This window comes from Gallus gallus, chromosome 3 (assembly GCF_016699485.2).
Source record: "Gallus gallus isolate bGalGal1 chromosome 3, bGalGal1.mat.broiler.GRCg7b, whole genome shotgun sequence".
In the NCBI taxonomy this organism is placed as follows: Eukaryota; Metazoa; Chordata; class Aves; order Galliformes; family Phasianidae; genus Gallus; species Gallus gallus.
This window is the reverse complement of record NC_052534.1, coordinates 17475761-17498423: the sequence shown is the minus strand read 5'-3', so window position 1 is coordinate 17498423 and position 22663 is coordinate 17475761. Positions and strand designations below refer to the sequence as shown.

General features: G+C 41.5%; 1 protein-coding gene across 1 annotated transcript in view; it reads right to left on the bottom strand.

The window, feature by feature from the left end:
• Window positions 1-22663, bottom strand: part of SUSD4 (sushi domain containing 4) — a 70969-nt gene that overhangs the window by 24496 nt on the left and 23810 nt on the right. Inside the window, exon 2 of the mRNA XM_015283936.3 lies at window positions 6482-6694. Coding sequence (XP_015139422.2) covers window positions 6482-6694 — 213 coding nt within the window. The remainder of the gene's footprint in view (window positions 1-6481; window positions 6695-22663) is intronic.

The following is a 22663-nucleotide window of genomic DNA, read 5'->3' as shown; positions in this document are numbered from 1 at the left end:
TTAAGGTTGGGAAGGCTATGTAGTCCAACCACCAGCCCATCCCCACCATGCCCACTAACCACATCGCTCAGTGCCACATCTCCACATTTCATAAGCACGTCCAGGGAATACCTCACTTATTTAGGCAGAGTAGGTCATTATTACTCTGAGAATCAACCATTAAACTTTACTAATATAAAGTGGAAGGGTGTTGCTTCCCCATTTAAAATATATTATCCAGTGACCTTCACATTATAGAGATGGTTTCTAAATACGCTGTACATAGCTAAACTTCAGTATTGGGCCCAGACATACTATTAGTCTGGAATTCCCCCATTTCTCTTGTTGCTTTATAAGGTATTCACTTACACATGTCCAAGTCTGGGATGATGTGTTCCTTGCCAGAAACCTACATAATGCACTAGACTAAGGATGTAGGCACCCCCCTTCCAAGACTGAGTATTTTTCACTCTTGCTAGCAAGTTAATCAGTAGAGCAGACAGCAGAGGTTGCCCCATAAGAAATGCTTGATGTAAACCTCGCCTGCTGTCATGCAGAGGCTGCCCCGGGCACTTCCACAGCTGGGATAAGATGGATGGAGATCCTGCTCTGCAGCCCTGCAGGAGGAGGGCTGAGATGGAAGATAATGTCAATGAGCAGCTCACTCTCCTGGCACAACAGCTTTCTGTTGCTACACAAATAAAGACGACGTATATATACAATGCAGCAACATATGAGATTTCACTTCCAAAGCGGGGGAAATTGATTCTGTAACAATGATCTATAACAGTGACTTCATTATCATTATTCCAAATAACAGCTATAGATCAAATCACTTTAATCGGATAGATGCTGGTGGAGAACAGTGCAAAGTTGCTCACCGTACCATTATACGCTAACTAGATCCTGGCTGGCTTTGATAACAGCCCTATTACAAGCACCAGCTAAGCATGGGACTTTCACACGACAATATTACAGCACTTTTTCCTGATCCCACGTGAGCAAATGGTTTCCTGCTGGCTGCGTTTGTATTGTTTAGCACTTAGCCAGGAATCAATTGCAGATGCCCTCTCTCTGTTTGGAAAAGCTGAGAAGTGACCAAATTTTAAAGTGCCCTGGCCTAGAAAATAAACTGCTTTATCCCAAATACTTTTCTGCAAATCCGTGGAAGCCACTGAACAGCATACACAGTCTTTAACCAGTATCAAACAGTAATGGCTATGACTTACATTCTTTTCTGCCACTTTTACATGATCTGCTTATTCTGAATATGTGGATATTAAAATGGGTCAGCCAAGAGCATGCCCTAGTTAGGAACACATTCCTTTTCTTCCAGAGGCACAAAGGCAGCGGTCCTTGTGCAGGTGGTGGCAGCTGGCAGGCCCCACACTGATGTCATCCCGGCCTACTCTTGATGAAGATGCACATTAGGAGTCCTTGGCTTCAGCAAACCATGCTCTCACATGTCACAGGAGGACATTTTTTAGCATGCAAGATTTGTTAAACTCTATAGTCCATGTGCTTTTGTTTGTATGCAAACAATACAGTGGAACACTGAATCATAGAATGATAGAATGGTTTGGGCTGGAAGAGACCTTTAAGCCCATCCAGTTCCAATCCCCTGGCATGGACTGGGCTGCCACCCACCAGCTCAGGCTGCCCAGGTCCCCACCCAGCCTGGCCTCAAGCATCACTCAGAGATGTTCCTTCCGGCCCACAGGGAAGAAGGGCCACCCTCTCTCCTTACAGAAGCATCTATAGAGTTAAGGCAACTCAGCAGCAGGGCTATGGAAATAGTCACGAAGGATGCACTGTATGCAGAAACAGTCTGTCTGCACACTATCCTCCTAAAAACAAACATCTAAGATCCAAATTCTCTCTTTCAGTAGTATTGAATCTTTACTACTGTGCTGGTAGAAACATTCTGAAGATGGAAAACATGAGGTTTCAGTGCATATTAAATGCCTCCTCCTTGCTGCTTTTGACTGTATTCCAACAGCGCACAGCAGCTTTTCCCAAGACTAGCGGCCATCACACCAAGCACAGGTTACATGCATCATGGGGTGTGTGTGACCAGCCTTAGGAATTAAACACTGGCCAAGAGTGTTAAAAGATGGAGGGAAAAAAAAAAAAAAAAAAGAGTTTTCAGACATCTCACAGATCCAGGGACAAAGGCTAAGAGAAACGAGCACTAAATGTCATATGAGGAAATTGTGGCCAAACTGTGCTCTAGCCCATTCCTTTTACTGCCTGTTTATCATCCCTGCCACTGGGAGAACGAGGCACTGAGCACATCTCTAAGGCATCTGCTTGCAGGAGCACTGGGAGAGCAGGGCACAGTTCTTAGCTTAGTTGCTATCCCCACACAGACTGTAAATTTAGATTCAATCTCATAGGAAAGAGGCAGCATTTGTTACAAGTAGGGCAACAGTCTCAGCAGCCACATTATCACAGTGGGAGAAGATTAGATTAAAGTGTGAACAACACGACATATTGCTCTTAAACAGTAAATACAAAATTCCTACCTTAGAGCTTTGGCATTTATGCGCATAACTGCATTAGAATTGATGGAAGTTACACTCACAACAGGCCATAGATCAACATGAGAACATAACTCTAAGCAAGCCGATTCTTGACAGTGCGTTTACTGGCACCTAGTCATGCAACTTTATTCTTGCACTGACAGTTAAGATCTCCTGCCACTTCACAAAAAGAATGACAGTTATAAAATCCAGTTAACTGGATGAAGAGCAGTTTTAAGATTATTACATTCTCAAACAAGTTTCTTTTCTTCCTTTTGTAAGTACCATTAATGTGTGATTAGAGATTATTCTAGCAAACAAAGAGAATCGTACTTCATAACGTATAGGTATAAAGTCATATGAAATTACCCTTAGCTGAAACCAAGCTCCTGAAATTAACTTAAAATCAGCTGCAAAGTACTGAATGTTTTTACTATTCGGGCTCAGATAGCAGTGTTTGACCTTTACATGTGCTGTACGGCACCAGAGGCATGGAGAATATACCCCAGTAGCCATGGCAATCAGCCTCTGCCCTAACCGGGTGAATGTCATAAGAAGCTTGTTTCACCCTGTGATAGATTAATGACAAATGTTAAAACATTAACTTCCTACTTCAGCAGTAGTTGTTACAAATTTTAAATTTCTTTTCACATGCCCTTATAGAATTTCTGCAAGGGAGACTTCTATCTACGCCATAGGTAAATCACAGAATGGCTTAGGTTGCAGAGGACCCTAAAGCCCCCAGAGCCCGAGCCCCACCCCCAGCCATGGGCAGGGCTGCCCCCAAAGCTCAGGCTGCTCAGGGCCCCATCCAGCCTGGCCTGGAGCACCTCCAGGGATGGGGCACCACAGCTTCTCTGGGCAGCCTGTTCCCACAAACACTGTTCAAACTCCTTGACTGCTCTGCTCCTGTGCCATGCTCCTGCACTCCCCACCTCCCCACTGTGCTCCTTCCTCATGATTCTGGTCCTGGTACACACAAGAACCACACTGAAAAGCACTTCAATAAATGGGTAGGTCCTACAGATTGCCACTGAACCTTTGCTTACCATTTACCCTGAATCAGTGGTTGTATTATGCATTGGAAAGAAGAAATAATTTTGTCATCATTTTCTTTTTGAGCTAAATCCTAAGATTGTTTTAACAATACCTGAGGGAAGCACCGTTAATCAGGAAAGCACTTATGTGCTTGCCTCACTAAATCCTGTATCAGGGTCCTACTCTTCAGTCTAAATAATAAAAAGTATTTTTCTGTATGCTTAATTTTGGAAATAGAACTTTAAGAGGACTAATCACATAATTACAGCCATGCTCAAGCTTAAGTACTTTGCTTGATCAGAACGCTGGCTTGCAATCGTTTTTAAGTGTTCTGTGCTGAAAAGTAATGATTATCTCCTAAGCACCTGTTGTCACATCATCCATCACATTCTTATCTTCCAATTTCTTTCTTTTTAAAAAACACTTGGAGGAAATTTTGATCACAGTGATATTAGTGGCAGCTCCGCTGTTGAAGGCATTGTGATCTGAATTTCCATAGACTTGGGCCATTGGGGCTGGGAAGAGGTCTCAGTATTCAGTAAAGCACTTTATACTCAATAAAACAGGTCAATGCTTATTTTTAATACTGTGGATGGTACAGGCATTATTTCAAAATTACTGTTATGGTAACTCCATCACTATTTTTTTTTGTGGTCTGCAAAGAGATCGTGCCACATGACACAGTGTTGAGCACCAATATCTAAACACATCAGTGCCTTGATACTCTTCCTCTTTCAACAGCCTGATTGTATCCATTGCTACATGGCTTGGGGACATAATTTTCAACAGGGATGCATATTATTAGTGAGGCTAATAACTCATGTGAATGATTTGGTCACATGCTGTGCTAATTTTGACATAGCAAAGCTCCAAATAATTCTGTGATTTGTGCCAGAGTTTCATCCTATCTACATATGTACTTGAGGTCCAGGTATCAAAGTTCCTCAGCCAGCACCACCCGAGAAAATGACCACCACTTCCTTTCTTCCTATGAAGTTAATTCCTCTGAGCTACAACCTATGAATTTCTTCAAACTTTCATATAATTTCAACGTTGAAAAATCAAGTAAAATCTGTTCAGTGCTGTGGGTAGGGCAATTTAACCACAAGATCTGTTTGCACTGCACAGCCAGCCCATTTCTTGATATCAGGGGTCGTAGTTGTTGTTTGGACTTCCTCCTATAATTTACCACTAAACTCTAGGGGTACAGAGTCTACATTCTAGTCTGTTTGCCTATATGTTAAATCTCATCTAAAAGTAGATCCGAGTCTTTACCTGGTGTCACAATCAATGATCTATCCTCGAAGAGTTTGGATGGGCCATTTTTCTGAAGTTCCTGGTATAATTCCTGCTAAGACCACTGCACTGTAGTTCCACAAAACCACTGAAGAGCTGTTCTGCCTGAAAGATAGGCTGACCTGTGTGCCCCATTTCTGTTTCTGTCTGTGGCCACTCCACCAGTTAGGATGCGTGCTGTTCAGTCACTATTAGGTTCATTTTCCTATGATCACCCTCAAAACTGACAGCACATTCCCATACAATTTATGAGCTGGTGTTACTAGACTGATTGTCTTTACATTCTACATACTAATTGTAATCTCAGTGCATATCAAAAGAGAGCTCAAGACTGCATCCCTCAAGGCTCTGTTGCCTGTGGCATATTTTAACAAGACCCCTCCTTGACCAAGCGGACAGCTACCTGAAAGACCATGGACTACTTGCCAATTATTTCTGGCTACTCTCCCAAATATTTACTGCATCACATTGACATAGACCACAGTACAGGACTGTCCCCTTCACGTATATCCCTGAGCCTGGTTCTCCTAGGCCTTGCTCACTCCTGTCATGGCACACGACTTCATGTGCCCCTGTCCTGCAATGGGGTTCTTGTACTTACCCATCTATCACCATAAAGCACTTGCAGTTTCTGTTCAGGCTGAGTGATTCTGGATTCCATATAAGTGTGTTTATGACACACACACATGCACAAGTAACTACTTTTGAATTAAGGTTGTCCATTTATCTTATCTTTAATGATTGAAGGCCTCCCAAAATAGAATTTGTCTTCTTCCACCATGAAATCTGTGAGACAATTGCTGATGTCTTCAGTGGAGAAGACACAACACTAAGATGTGCACACCTGATTTAACTAACACTTTTCATGTCTGTTGATTTTAATAGCTCTGTTGACCAAAATAATGCAACATAAAGAACAAGCTATAGCTTTAATATACTTAGCGAAATAAATACTTCACACTGCTTGGGGGTATTTTAGGCCAAAATTTATATTTATGATATTCATATTAATCCTGCTTCTAAAAATTCCTGGAAGAAGAGAGTAATTTAATGCCCTAATTAGTTAAAACCAAATACAAATTCAGAAATGCACTACAATAAGTTGTTTTATGCATAATAGTCCGATTTATCTCAAAGTAAGCTCCTACAGTGATTTTTTGCATTTCATGCATATTTGATTTTCTCACTTGAAGCATGCACATGCCATAAAATACAATTGTTTAAAACTCCTTATTAGCAGGAACAGTGACAGTGGATGTTAATTATATTTTCCTAGTGAGATATTACAGAAAGAAGTATTAAGTATGCAGTTTTAACAAATAGTGATAAACAGTTTACTGATAACAGTGATTGTTTTCTTCTTTCTGCATCAATTTGTAACTGGGTAAAAGGAGAACTCCATTGCTTTTTTTTCCTTAAGACTCCTTTATGTCCTTTTCAGCACACAGGAACACACACAGAACCTCTCACAGTACGAACTTAACAGAGGAATGATGATCATGGATGGGAAACTCCAGTATGTATCAAATAAGATCCAATAAAATGGACTCCAACCTGTTGTGGTTTGTGCTGAGACACAAGGACAAGGTACACATACAAATGAGAAGCACTGACACTGGTGAACTGCTTTAAGAAAACCGACTTACCTTCTTGTAGGCACACAGGTTTATCACTTGGTTTCCAGCTAAGGGAGCCATTAAAGTGTCTCACACAAAGTTTTTTTGAAGTACCATTAAGCCTGTATCCTTCTTGGCAATGAAACCGGACTACCACACTTTCAAAGAAAACACCTGCACTGGGCGTCTTGTATCCATGTTCAGGAGCTCCGGGATCTGCACAAGCATGTAGGTCATCAAACCCTATGTAAGACAAAGATACAATCAAATGGTGTTCATTCAGCCCTCATGCAGCCATAATCACACCTCGTCTAGGTCTCCCCATTGGTTTGTCTCCATACAGGCCTTTCACCTTCCTTTAATGTTCATTATCAACCATATATGGGTACTGGGTGCTCCAGACTCGGGAGAGGACCAGCGTTCAATCACAGGACAAATAAAAGGGGGGCAGAAATATTTCTGTCTTATTAGGTAACTATGGAGGAAGCAGGAGCAAGCACATTCCTCAATAGCTGACCTATACAAAAATTAAGCACTCAATCTACCTGTGGGGATACCACAGTAATGTATCTGAAATTACTCTTGGGGACTATTGGGTTCTAGAGGCCTTGTACCATTACTGGAAAGAATAATAATGCGCCAGAAACAGAGTGGAAGAGGGAATAAAGAAAAGGGCATGAAGCCTAACTGCATCATGCACTTAAACAAGATGAGCTGCTAGGTATGGGGAGATTATGAGTTGTACAGGACATCCACCAAAGGGATAAAAGACACTCTAATGCTGGAGATACGTGTTTTCCCTATGAATCTGGCTTGGTGGCCCTACTAAACTCTTAAAACATTTTTATGAGAGTGCTGTATTACAGCATTCATAGCAGAAGGGATTTTGTAAAGCCATTTATATCCATAAAACTGACTGTAAAATAACAAACAAAAAGCCAACAGTTGCAATCATTAAATGTGACTATTTATCACTTAATCAAACCTATTTCAACATCATTTGCATAAAGTGATGCTTTTTTTTTTTTTACTGCAAACTAGCAATGGTTTAGCACAGTACTGAACGAGTACTGCATACTGAAAGAGCAAAAGAGTTTCACAGGAGAAACAGCAGGGGGGCAATTAATGTTGGTGGGAGAGGTACTTGGAAAACTCATAAATCATCACATTTTGTCTTTAATGCTTTGATTTTAAAATAATAGCATTGGAAAGCCTCACCTACTTTGTGTGTGATAAGCACAAAGGGCCTCTGTTGTACAGTCAGGAAGAATTAAGGTATTACAGTAGAAAGCTTTTCAAAACAAATCTGTCTCCCAAACCACTGGAAGGCTCAGAAGAGCCACCAGAAGGCCTGGCATTTCCCTGATTCCTGATTCCAGTCAAGGTCACTGCATTGAACTCTCCCAATAGGCTACCATTTCCAGAATGTGACTTGAGAGCAGGATGGCCAGAGCCCAGCATGAATGCCCACAGCCACGCAGCCATCCCTGACCTCCGGGCTCTGCAGTGCTCACAGACCAGTGGTACTTCATCCAAGGAGATGCCACTGGCATTCCCTCTCTTTGCACTGCTGAGCCAACACAAGAGGAGCAGAGAATCATGGAATAGCTTGGGTTGGAGAGGATCCTGAAGCCCACCCAGCCCCAACCCCCAGCTGTAGGCAGGGCTGCCACCCCCCAGCTCAGCTGCCCAGGGCCCTGTTCAACTTGGAATGGAGCACCTCCAGGGATGGGGCACAACAGTTTCTATGGGCAGCTGTGCCAGGGCCTCGCTACCCTCTGAGTAAGGAATTTCTTGAACATCTGCTCTTATCCAGTTTTATTCATCCATCCAGCAAAGTTTACTGCAAGGAGAGATGGGTCATTGCAATAGCCAAGTGGAAAAGATTTCTGAACTTCACATCTATTCATCTGCCACATGGCTCAAAATCTCCAGTGCAAATCATGTAAGACTCTATAATTTGCTAATGTGAAGAACAAGGAGAAACACAGTCATTATGTTCATGGGATTACATACTGTACTTAATAATAGAGGAGGGCAGTCCGTTTCTACTGGAGATTAAAAAGAAACCTCTTACTCTTGAAGCACCAGACTTACATCATTCAATAAAGTCAGTAATAATCTTGATTAATTTTCCATTAAGCAAAAGGATAATATGACATTGTTACAGTCAGAAAGATTAGCGCAGTGGAAAGGCTATACAGGAGTGGAATGGCAAAAGGACAAACAGGAAAGGAATGCTCACCCATCTCCAAGGAGTCAGGCTTGCAGGGATAACTCCACAAGGGAGCAATCTCTAACCACAGATCCATCCCTGCTGGCAGTCAGCCCTTAAATGGGGTCTAGGAGAGGTGCAGCCAGGCTTCACCCCTTCTGGTCACACAGCTGAATTGCCTTCACCTGTGCCCCCAGGGCTGAGCCGGTCCTTTCCTCAGGTGATCAATCAGTGGTTCAGGCTGTGGCTCAACAATTCCCATACAGACATATAGTTCAGTTTTGTTACTTTGGACAACTCCGAGATTGTAGTCAGACAAAGAATATTATAACCTGCCTTGAAATACACACATTTTCTTACTATGCTACTACTACTGCATCAAAGTACACAAATTACTGACTGTTAAGCCTCAGAAAAAAAGGGGAGGGGGGATAGAATGGTGCTGGGGTCACATACAATTTGCAGGGTATAAAAATGAGTCAAGCTTATTCCTTAGTTTTCATTAAGTCAAATATGCAAAGTTAGGGATAGGGGGATTGTCAGTACAAAACTCAACACAGAAAGCAAGAATATTTTTCTCCCCTGGTGCAGCTCAATTCAGTGACCCTATTGTCATTTTTCTGGTGACCTTTAACACGCAAAGTTTTTCATTCATTTTGCAGTAAGTTGAACTTGAGCAGTCTGTGAGCAGAAAATGCGACACCCAAAGGGAAATCCTGGGAAGGAACTGGAATAGGGAAAGAAAAATTAATTTCTGTACCCCTAGTTTCTACAAACCCAGCAGTGACCTTATTCAGCCACTGAATGAGATATGACACATGGAGTCAGCACAGGATCACTGCTTCCATGCAGTATTTGCACTGCTTGCTCCTGAAGAGAGGAAGTTTCAGTAGCCACATAGGCTGACTGTACATGCAATACGGCACGCTAAGTATTTCAACAGCTTATCTAGCTGAGATTTAAGTCTCAGGGTTTTCCACTTTAGGTCTGAAGCTTCTGGTACAATATTCAAGAACAGCAATGCTAGAACATTCCTGAGAACTGCAGAGTTCCAGTTGACCTCAGTGACATCAGAGATGGACCCTTTACATGACAATAATTTCTACATAATATCACCTTATTTTGTTAAGATCAATCCTATGCTGTCAAAAATGAGTGAACACATATCTGATGAAATACAGCTTGGTACAGTAAGTACTTTTGTCTTGTCATGTCTGGTTTCTTTCCCTTATCAAAGCTATGTTTCTAGAGGCAGCTGCTCAGAATTGTGATACAGTATTTTATTTAATGGAAGGAGCAATATCTGGTCATAGACCGGACATCTTTTGCTTTGGTCATTTTAGAACCTGAATAAATCAGACAAAAAGTGTTTTCAGCCAGAGCTGTAAGATAAATCTTGGGAAAGAACCATAAAAATCTCATAAATGGGAAAGCCATGGTTGCAGCGGAAAAGTGTTATCTAGCAGGAAAGAGTATATCAAATAAGTTTTAAAATAAGTTAGAATGACAATGAATTCTATTTCTTTACAAACCCTTCAACGAGTCACTGGGGATGAAAAGAATGAAATTCTACTTTGTCTCCTGTACTGTTTTCATGGTTAGAAAAAGGGAAAAAGGGATTATCAGCGTCTGCTAGTAAAAACTATACAGAACACCAATCAATTAAAGCAGTTGATTTTCATAGTATCTACAACAGCACAAATTTAGTAAGGCCAGCAGCTATCTTCATAACCAACATTGCTTCGCCAGCACTGATTTTATGGGATGCTATTGTATGGCATTTAATCCCTTAGTTAGATTAATCTAACTTCAAGACTTTCTGTATCATGGCACCTTTAAGGACTATTGCTTAAAATACAGCAAGCAATAACACTTTCTGATGAGGCTCAGGCGTATGCAAATTCATCATTACCAGTACAACCTGCAGTTGGTACAGAATGCACTTTGGTTGTGGTAGTTATCATATTTCTACTGCTGGACCGTCACGAGGACATCAGAAAGTAACAATGCTTTTAACCTGGATAGAGTGGAGGTATTTTATATGGGTTTTTAATTTACCTTACGTACTTGCTGTTGTTGGTTAGATAAGAATTATGGCAAATGAATCAGAAGACCGAAAAATAAGCAGTGCTTTTCTTGGGGTGAAAAACAGTTACAGTCTGAATGGAGTGTATTACTGGAATCCTGCGCTGTATGTTCTCTCACATACAGTGGTTCATCTTGTCTCTGGATGAAAAGCCTGAAATATCAGAAGGTAGTTATCTGAAAAATGCCAGAAGTTCCCAAATCCTGTCCAGTTCTGAATTAAAGTAACAGCTCCTCATACTACCGGATAGACTGCCCAGTCAATCTGCAGATTCATACAGTGTGCTCTCACATCAGCTCGGAGTCTCAATAAAAGATTCCGATCAGAGGTTCAACGTGAGTATCTCCATTAACAGACTATTCCTTTGGAAAACAGACTTTTATGAAGTCTGGAAACTGGCAAGTTGCTCCTTGACAAATATAGCTACTCCCAGTGCTAGGGTAATGCAGACACACTTCACCACATTTGTATGTCTGTGAGCTGCTTGCTCTGTCTGAAGTGAGCTACAAAGACAGCCACTCTCCACTGCTAGAAGAGCGCTCCCAGCAGAAGTCAAGTGGACAGAAAGGGGTAAATTATGCATCTGCAGTCACGTGGGATCATCGTAGCCACAGCTGAATTTCAGATATGCCTGAAATAAAACAGGAGGAAGAATCCTTCCATTCTTCTGCACTTCCCAGAATCTTTTTCTCAATTTCCACCTTTGTCTTCCTCATTTCCCTCTCCCCTCATTGCCACATCTTACTGCATCCTGTAAATTCATGCTGCTGCTGAGGTGATTTCCAGTCGAGATTTGATGCATTTCTGTGCCTCCAAAGCTGCTGTATGGCAATTCACTGACAAACTGCTGATGTTGTTACCTCAGAAACGGCTGCACTTGCTCTTGAGAGACATCACTCTCATTTCAGTTTGTTACATACACACAAGGAAGGAAAAGTGATATACAACGTGTAATAATATTAAAGATATGGCCTGCTTTCTCTATTTGTCTTCAGCTGTGACAGTATGATGGAGACAGGCTTCTCGTGCACCAACACCTGGACCTGGGCTCCCACCATCACCAAAATCTGTTTCAGAGGCAGCAGAGGGATTCTGAGGCTTTGCTGCCTGTGGCAGGGCCAGACTGCTTACATGCACATTTTGTAAGGAGCCTGCAAACACGGCAGAAGCGGGTTATCTTAGGCCAGCTCACAGTAAAAAGACTTATTAGGACTAAAGCAGAAAGGCCACAAGTGCAAACACACCGAGGGCTTCCTCATCTCATACAAAGGAAAAGTCATTTTCATCCCTTTAACAGTTTCTGCCTGTTTCTGTGAAAGCCACACAGGCACAGCGTTTTGTGCCTTTGGCTGTTTATGCTTCCTTGTGGATGGTGACATTAATTGAGTTATCCACATACCACTGTAACAAGGAAAGCAAGGATGTGCTCAGAGTAGCATCTAGCCTTGCAAGTGAAATGAAATTATAAACCTGTAATTTCGTTAGTGAAATGCCTGCGAAAATCTAAACTCTCTTTAATCCCTTAAGGGTCACTAATGCTTGAGCTTCCCTGAGGCTTCAGCTGCCTCAGTGAACCCTGCCCTGTTTAAGATGTGAATCACAGCCTCACTGGCCGTCCTTGCAGAAAGCTCCCAACCTCAGCATGGTTGGATATTCCTTCTCACTTGGCTGAGCCTTATCCAGGGCAGCACAACAAGCTGCTGGAAGAAAGGGAGACATTCAAATTACTGAGGAGAAACAGAACAGCAAATAAGAGTTCCGGGGGTGGGTACTTGGCATAAGCCACAAGTTTTACCTATACGGCCAAGAAAATCACTAAGCTCTGTTCTTCTTCGAATAAACCAGAAGTGTGAGCGGAAAAATAAGCAAGTCACTGTGTAATACACTTCACGGGCACCAAAACATCCGTGTGCAACATCATTAATAAAAGAGAATGTGCATGCCGTGCAAACAGCAACAAGTTCCAAGAGAGGAAACCCAGTACCAAAATGGCTGAAAAGCTGCCTCATTCGCAATGGCCCACTATTCTTATTATTCCACTTTATGTCATCTTCTCCTCCAACCCTGTGTTCTTCAACCAACTCCAAACCAACTCACCACCTAACCCTTGCACCTTCTAAGATCAGAGGAGGTCCCAGTGCTCCCTCATGTACCTCACCCATCATGCTGGTGTCTGTGTCTCCACTTGGTAATGCTTGCTTTGTGCCAAGGGGACACAGTGGATCTTTCCTCCTAATGAGAGTGACAGCCCACAGCCACTCCTGCACAGTCCTATTGGAGGAACAGCTGAGAAGGAGCAGCGGCTCAGAGATGCTCCCAAGAGCCATGGTCAACCTCAAAATCCCTTCTCAGGCATCACATGTCCTTGGGCACTTCTGCGCTAAATCAAACTGACATATCCCTGGAAAACCTCAGGACTGCTGCTCCCTAGACAGAAGGCATGGGAAAAGGAAGGTGAGGAGATGGAGCCAGGACAAACTGGAGTTTGAAGGGTTTTCCAGGAGTCACACCAGAGTTGCTTCTGGTCAGGACACCCACACGCAGGAAAGGGGAAGGATCTGCATCCATATGGCAGGTTCAAGCCACTGCATCAATGACAGCAGATGCAATAGCAGCATCTTTATTTCAGGGGCCATGCCTTCAATTAGATACTCCAGTTAGACGCTCCAATTACACTTCAGAACTCAGGGATGATAGCACATCCCAGCTGCTGCCTACCGGTGTAGGGCAGCAGGGAACAAGCTGAATTTTCTATCGATAGAGGTGATGACAATTTATAGTTCTGTATCTGAACCTTTGTACAGGATGTGTCCCTTTGTTACTTGCACATGAAGGTAATACATGCAGAAAAAAAAAATCACTTAAAATGGCTGGAAAAGGAAGAAGATGTTGAATAAAATTAGCAGAGCATTTTAGTAAACCTGAAAGGAACACTAAAAATGCGTTAGTCTCTTCTTGAAAGTGAGTTTCTTCTTATTAGTATCTTAAACAGCACAGGCCTGTCCCTTTAATCATATCTACCCCTTAAAATTAATATAGCTATGTCATCTTTGTAAATAAGCATTTCATCTATAATGCAGGAAGCACTTGTTGTTTCCAGCCCTTTGTAATCTCACAACTCTGGCTGCATAATTTATGAATCCTTACGAAATGTCACATGCAACTCTGTGATCCTCTGAACCCAGCATCACTTAAATAAAACAGAACAAAGCAGAAATTAAATCAGCCCGTGGTTCTACTGACAGAGCCAAGCTCTTCCCACCACAGTTTATTTTGGTTACAGAAAGTTATTGCTCTCTTGGTGTGTGTCAGGGTGAATAAAAGCCAAGTTATCACAGAAGGAATACCACAACATCCTAAACTTCTATACTGGTATTTAGCTCTGGAATAATTTAGAATGGCAGCACATGCACACTGAGGCCCAACCTGAGGCTTGTTCAGCTCAAGCAATAAGCAGAAATAACTGAAAATCTGAAACCAGGGTCTGCTCAAATTTCTGCAGATATGAAGTAAATTATCTTCTTCTTTTCCATTCATCCAGTTAGTTCAGTTTAATGATTGCTTCTATTCAAGCTGCAATCTTTAGCAGGACTTCAAAAAGTATGAAACTGGATTTTTCTTTTCTACGCTGTGAAAAAGACCCAGGTGAAAATGAATGACTCCTTCCAGTTCAGTTCCTTTTTTTTACAGATAATATTTCAGGTTTCTGACTGAATTTTAAATATAAGATGTGCTTACATAAACTTATTTCTGTGCATGTTTACCACACAGATTAATTTTAACTCCTTCAAAATGGTACTTCGAAATGCTATTTCCACACTTTTTATCTGAATTCTGAACATCTCTGAATTGTGGCTTCAGACAAACACACTTTGAAGTGGATGATGAGTTTTCTAAACAATCTGATTAAAAAAAAATCAATCAAAATCTCCCACCATAATAAAACCAAAGATGCGGTGAATGCACATTAGGTTCTACCTCTCCTTCAACACACAAGCACATACCTAACACATCCTCCTATTCAGCTTAAGGAACTGTAATAAAGGCAACACTTGCCAACATGTGTTTGTTTCCTAGTGACCCAGAAGAACCATCATAAAGAATTAAATAAGTAAAAATTAAAAACATGACACATTAATGTATTGCCCAGGCTAAGATTTCCTTTTTACTGATTTAAATGTATAGGCAAGCTCATTATTTTGATTTAAATCAACCCACCCCACTAGTATTTTGTTCCTCACGCTTAACGCTTTATATATTATACGTCTAACGATTTCATTAGAGTTGCAATATTGTCAATGTGGGAATCCAGCCTTAGGTCACTGAACAGGATTAATAACAGCACAGAAAGCTACTAATAAAAAGTGCCAAATAAAATAAAGCTATACTCCCGTAATTTTAAGAATGTTATTGGCCAGAGGTGTTTTTTCAGTATCTAGGCACTGTTGTTTATCAGTTCCCTATGTTTCGTATTCTGGGAAAAATTAATTACCTTTACCAAGAGTTGTTTTAAACATTTTTAGTCTAGACGTGCATCCCCTTAGGAAATATAGCAAAACAAACAAACAAAAAAAACCCCAACAACATAACAAATGAATCATGAGCTAGTTACTATAGTAATATTTCTCCTAGGCCAACAGCATATAAGATTATTCATCATCGCAAATCTGAAGTAATGAAATGTCACTTACAACGTTCAGCAGAGATCCTTGACTCTATAAGATGCAAGAATCAAATACACAGCCACATGATTTTGGGGGTTGATATTTATTTTCTAATCAGTTACAGACTTCCCTATATATCATCATATGTTTACTGTATCACTAGTATGGTAATTCAACAATTTTTGTATTTCAGCTGTGTAAAAGAAATTGTTTTTGTACTTTCCCCCCAAGAACAGACAGAATTGCACATAGGGACAATCAGGATTAATATGTGAATATTATAATTATTGCAACTTTTTAATAAAGTGCACAGTAAAGAAGACTGGGAGACAAGGGATTTAAAAAGCTGGTACATACTTAATGCAGGAGAGCAGGCAGACAGTAATTCCAGCTTTTGCACTTGATTCCATATCATAAGTCCTCTGATGCTTCTGTATACTCTGACAGCTCTTATAACCTACAGTGTTTTATTCTGTATGCACCTATCCATGAGACTGTGACCTTTCCTCTTAGATGTGAACTGCATCACAGTCATCCATTCTTTATTAGCATTTTCCTCCGGGTTTTCGAATGTGCCCTATTTGAGAAATATCTGGAAGTCTACAACACTGCAGAGCTCATCTGCTTGGCTTCTAAGGACTGAACAATGAATCACTAAACAGGCAAGAAGTGGATGCATTGCTTGCTGTCTAATTATTTGGTAAGCCGTGGTGTTGCTGGTCCACTAGGTCTCTTACAAGTGAGGACTGCCATGTTGCCTTTCAGCTTTGTTCCAGATCACACAGTAAAACACTTCTACTCAAACAGGGTTTCTACAAAGATAATATCCATGGGGAAAAAATACACTGACAGATTTTGGCCCCGATATGGACTGAAGGAGAACTTCTGCTTTCTTTCTACGTTGAAAAGTGACTGTATGCACCTATGTTTTGCTAGTACTGCTGGCATTAGGCATCGGTTTTAGTTTGTTGTTCCCCTTCACAAGAATAATAACAAGATTGCTTGTTATTTTGACAGAACAAGACAAAACCACCAAATTGTATAGAAACGAAGAAGCACAGGTAATGAAGCACTGTCATCATACTCAAACAGCTGTTACTTATAATTATTCATTTTAAATGCCCTGTCTGGTGAGTTATTCTGTCCATAGTGTAAAGACTAGAAAAAATCAGAGGCAGGCTAAGATGATGCAGAAGCGTATTCATTCCTTCCCTTGTGATTCAGAATCATGGTCAATTCAGTTCCTCAGTAAAGCGAAAAGCAACTCTAAAATTTGTTCCAGATACTGTTTAAACAGCTGGTTGGGAATGGAACTACAGTAGCAGGTGCAGGGCTGTCTACTAAAATCCCCCCTATGTACATGGTCATTCTGCAGACACACATGTGGGCCCCCTTCCCTCATCCCAGTTGGGTGTTTCCACTCCTTTGCTGACACCAGTAGGTTGAACTGGCTGGAAATGAGCCCTGCGAGATAAGCTGTTGACTTTTCTCATTCTGCTGGCCATCTGAGCACTGTCAGCACATTGAGAAGGGCAAGAGTGAAAATGAGCAAAGAATAGGAAGTACTTTTCTAGGACATTCTCTGCTTAGGTTGTCCCAGGCTAATCAACAAAACTGTACCTTCATGATGTGATTTGCATATTGATATAATAAAGGTTATGGTTAATAGAATCATAAAACTATTAAGGTGGAAAAAGACCACTAGGATTATCATGTTGAGCCACCAACCGATCCTCACCATGCCCACTGACCACGTCCCTCAGTGCCACTTCTCCATGGTTCTTGAATGCTTCCAGGGATGGTGACTCTACCACCTCCCTGGGCAGTCTGTGTTACCAGTCTTTGCATTACCAGTCTTTCTGAGAATAAATGTTTCCTAATATCCTATCTGAACTTCCACTGGTGCAACTTAAGGCCATTTCCTCTCATCCTGTCGCTGATACCTAGAAGAAGAGGCCAACCCCCATCTCACCACAACCTCCTTTCAGGCAGTTGTAGAGAGAGATAAGGTCTCCCCTGAGCCCCCTCTTCTTCAGACTGAACCATCCCAATTCCCTAAGCTGCTCACCATAATACCTGCACTCCAGACTCCACACCTTTGCTGCCCATCTTTGGAAATGCAGTTATTAGTAATAACTACATAATTGTAATTAGTAATAATTATTCAACTTTATTAATTATTATTACTATGAACAGTTCTCTAGATCCTACTTTTTCACATACAGTTTTCCAGACCTTCTCCAAAGGGGGTCTTCTGAATTGTTTCAGTGACAAATGTCAGAGGCACATTCTTAATATTTGTGGCAAGGTTTTTAAGATGAAAATCTTACAAATCTTCTGTTTGTGAAGAACCCTCTGGTCCAATATTTCCCCTTTCAACACAATCTGCTTCCTCTCTTGCAATTTTCTTATCAGTTCTGCAGTTCTTCTATTAATCCAAATCTTCACGTAGAGTTTCCCTGGTGGCAGTTTACTAAAGTCAAGATAGACACTATCTGCTGCATTTTCCTTGCCTGAGAAACCAGCTGTCGTCTCAAGAGATTAACAGATTAATCTGACACAACCTTCCTTTAACACATCCATGCTTTATTTTGTTCTTAATGTACCTGTAAGATTTTTAGTTTCTACAATTTAGAAAAATTCTAAAATGTGGTGAATTGTTCGACTGGAGAGAACCAAGTACTCTTTTCACAATCTCCCAGATGACAGAGATTTCCAATTTTGTTTGCATCTGTGGGTATTACAGACACTATCTTAGGGCACTGCTGGAAGTCGCCCACTTTCAGCTATGCATATGACAACGAACTCATGCAGAACAGGAGGAAGCCGAGGACAGAAGAGAAACTGGAGGAGGAACAGCAGAAGTGACTCGGTAAAGGCACGGTGACGAGATGTAGTGCCATACAAAAATACGTTCGCCTGGCAACCGGCTGGCAGCTGTTTGGATGGCACTACTGCTAAGAGAGAAGAGAGAAGGAGATGTGAGAAGAAGAAGTAGCCTTAGAAGGGTTCCCAGTAGGCTAAACAGGAAGCTGGAGAGGAACAGGAGGGGAAAGAACCCTCAGCCACAGGCAGTGGAGCAAAGAGGAAGAGCAGCACACCGAGGCAAAGTCTTCAATGCCAGGAAGAAACTGAGGGGAGGCAGAACAATTTTGGAGGCTATTAATACACCAGGAAAGCCCTCTCAAGAGTTAACAGCCTATTCTTTTGGAACCTGATGTGTTCTTTTGTTGTTCTATTTTTTTGGGTTTTGTTTATTTGTTTGTTTTTCTGCTGACACCTCCAAGAACTACAATGTACTCTGCATTGACAACAGTGAAGTTGAGGCTGTCAGATGAAATCTAATGCCCTTTATATAACATACACAATCTGCTGGCAGGCACTTAAAAGATTGGGACTTACAGCATTCTTGTGCACGCATAGTAGGTAATGCTGAGATATCTGATGCTCAAAATATTTACATAAAAGCCAATCTGAAAATCACATACACTGGTTAAATTTAAAGAATACAGGCATCTGTTCTTCAGAAAGTAATCACACCCCTCCCAATCATGAAAACAGATTCTCATCATTTTGAAGGACTAGAGGAAGAGAAAGCTGTTATTTAATATTTTATGGTGCTATAAATTGACTGGCTGGGAGCTAGGAAAGGTCTGGAACTAGCAAAGAGATTGTTCTTTTTTCTTATTCAAGGGATAAGAGTTTTAACCACACAAATAATGAATTTATTTAAAAGTTATCTTCCGTAATAGATATTAATGTGAGGATTTCTGAAGTTCCTCTTTCCCCTGAGGATTAAATGGCTCTTTGCAGAGCAACAGCTGCAGCAAACCTAGTTAAAATAACAAGCATGCAGTACACAGATCCATACATACATGCTCTGCTAGAAACAGGCAGCATACTCAGATTTATAAGCATGCCAGTCCCCTAGGATGTCATAATTGTGTTTGTTCTTTTAATAACTTTAGGCTCCAGTGATCAGAATAAAAATTCTATGCTGAAGTTAATGCTTCATCCTTAGTTCACCCCACTACCCTGAATTATGTAGTAAGCAGACTTAAATAAATGCAGGAGTCTGGCTCCCTCCTTACACCATAGACTCCAGCCACGCACATGATTTTGCCTGATTTTATTCAGGGATTTTCTTTTCAAAGCTTACATTGTTCTTACAAAATATTTGGCTCAGTCGTTTCTTTTTTTATAATACCACAGAAGGCAAGTCTGCCTTCCAGTGTAAGGTGAATTGCAGTCCTTACTAATACAAGCAACATACCAAGATTCTGGACTTGCAAAAGCTGTTGTGTTATTTGGACATTTATGTTCTTCCTAATTATTATGTGTACACATCTCTAACCTTTTTCTGCAGCCCAAAATACAGTTAGTTAAGCAGTTTATTAAGTAGGCATGGTCTTTCAGTACCTATTCTGGCTACAGCATGTCAATACTGATCTTATGATAATAAATGATTTTTTACTCCTCTTATCAGACTTCAAATCACTGTATAACCAACACAGGCATGTATATTACCAATTTACGTGAGGGGCACTCAGTAAAATAGAGTCAGGTCAAGAACAGCACAGGCTAATGGTGTGGTGGTGAATAGGAAGCCTAGCTTCCATTCAGCCAGTACCCTGTCCAACATGGTGACCGTGTTAAAGTTCAATGAGCAGAACTTGCCTACAAATACTGTTATCTTCACATTCTGGCCACCTTTGTTAAAAAATAAAAATAAAAAAAATCTTTCTGTCTGACACTATCCTGAGCCTCATTTGGGAATAGAAGTGAACTGCCTTAGGAAGTTAATGTAATTTTAATACAATTTGTTCCGGCCTCATTGGGTTAGGCAAGCCTTGCTCTATTCTGTACAAAATCCACAGGTACTTTTTGCCTCCAATAACTCAAAACAGTTTCACATTAAAACTTTCAACTTATCTGTTGATGAAGCACACTGATGCAGTCCCAGCACCAGCTTCTTGACCATCCCCTGCTGCCTTCCAAAATTCTCCCTTAAGATCTCCTTTCTTTCTTGCCATTCTACCTGATGAGACTCATTCACCATAAATTGGCATTCAGTGTATGGTATCATAATTGACTTTCTGGAGCTGCTAACACCTCCTCTCTTAAGATAATCCTTACCAGGACCCGGAGGGCATTGGTGGAGCTTAATGGTGCTGACTGGCCTCATCTGGGACACCTGCCCACACCCTCTGCCCATGAACAAGGAGCTCCAATAGCTCAGCCCTGGGCACCCAGACCATCCTTGGGCTATACTATTAGGTGTGCCTGTCTCCGGCCTCATCTTCCTGAGCCCATGTTGTAACCCCATCTCTTGCTGCCTTGACTGGGTGCCTCGGGTGGCCCCTGGCTCTGGTTCATCCCCTGGTTGCATCTGGGTGGTTGATAAGCACATCATCAGCACCCAGCTCTGCCCCCCTGGAGCCAGGGGGACTCTGTGGGACTGCATTGGTAAAGGAATGGTTATGGTGGGGTCACCCTCAGCTCCTGATTCCTCCTCTGTGGACAGCCCCACTCTCTCTGCTCCCTGCCACTAGCCAGGACACACGTGTCTTCAGTTCCCTTCACTGCTTTCCCTTCCTGTTTTTTGTCTGAAGTCCAAGTTCCTCATCCTGTCCTCCCTATTCCCAGTTCTTTCTGTGCCCTACCTTTCTTCTGCATTCTCCCCAGGATATACTTCAAGCTGCTTTGTTTTTTCTCAGGCTTGAATTTATCTTTTTATGCCACCTCCCCATCCTCCATTTCTCCCCACACGTCACGTTGTCTTTTAAATTCCCTCTCAAAGCCCCACTTACATCATTTATTCTTCCCGGGTGCCAGACCCAGCTGCTTTCCCTTTGAGGGTTTTTATCTATGAGGCCTTTGAGTTCAGGTTGTAAAATCCAAAGACAAGAAAACATCTTTCCACACTTGGTGGTCTCTTACATCATCTGCCCTATCTTTGGCCTGAAATTTTTCAGCTTTTAATTAATTTTCTGCATTTCTCCACAGGCACTTTCTGGAATTTCTTCACTTGCTATTAATTTTCCATGAACACACTGCTGTACCTACAAACAGAGAGGCTGCCATTGATCTGATCTGCCTTACTGTCAAGATTAAAAATACCTGTTCCCAGTATGAAAAGAAGTACCTCTGCTCCTGATTTCTGACTTGAGCCGTTTCGCAGCCCACATGCTGCTCACCAAAGGCACATCAGTCACCACGTGTCAGGCAGCACTGACCTCCATAACCACCCACAGGAGTTACCAGTTCCCACACTGAGATGGTGCTGCATGGTGTGAAGTGTGCACCTTGACCTAATGCTCTTTCCCACACACAGGGCATGCCTGTCCTCCATGCATTTAGATCTACTGTTCTCTTAAAACACAGCATCTTGTGTGCTGTCAGCATTGTGTGGAAACTTGCTGCTGGACAAAATTATAGGGAAAGGTAGCATCACATTGTTCACTTAAAACTAAGATTAAAAGAAAGATTAAAGGATAACCCAGATATTCCTCAGCTACAAGGATATGGACAACTGTCATCTACTATCCCTTGTTAAAATGGCCTGAGGAGCAACCTGAATGCTTTGCTGTGTTAGGATTAGACCTGGCTCTGTGAGCACAACTGCTCAGCTGTGTGCTGTGTGCAGCTCAGAAAGGAGCTGTGGGTAGATCCTGCACACCACGTGCACACATAAATGTTCGCACACATAAACATGTACACTAGGCTACAGCTTCAATGTACATTCTAAAACTCAGCATGTTTCCCATTTCATATATATGATAATCCATACCATACACCATATGCGCAATACAAAAGCCTAATTGAAAATGGAGTGAAAATGGAGGTCAAAGGATTGTATCCCACAGAAAAACTGAGGGAACTCTGATATACCTTAAAGCTTTTATAAGTACAGCTTGTGGTTTGGTTTTCTCTTAGGTAGCAAGGGATGCTGCCTCAGCTCTATCAGCTGCTCTGCAAGGTATGGAGGAATTACAAGTAGAGATACACCAAGTTGGAATGAACGCATCATATATTTGGAACTCATTTAAACAGCAATCAGACAAACTCAGTCTAACAGGCAAAAATCCCATCTTGTTACACTTGCTTTTGAAATATGGCATACTCAAATGAGGGAGGAAATTGTTTTAGTGGGATTTATAACAGTAATGAAGAGTTACATTCTTTTTGTAATGACACTGTGTGATACATTTTCTCTTCTGGGAGTCAGCTTCTGAAGTATTTTAATC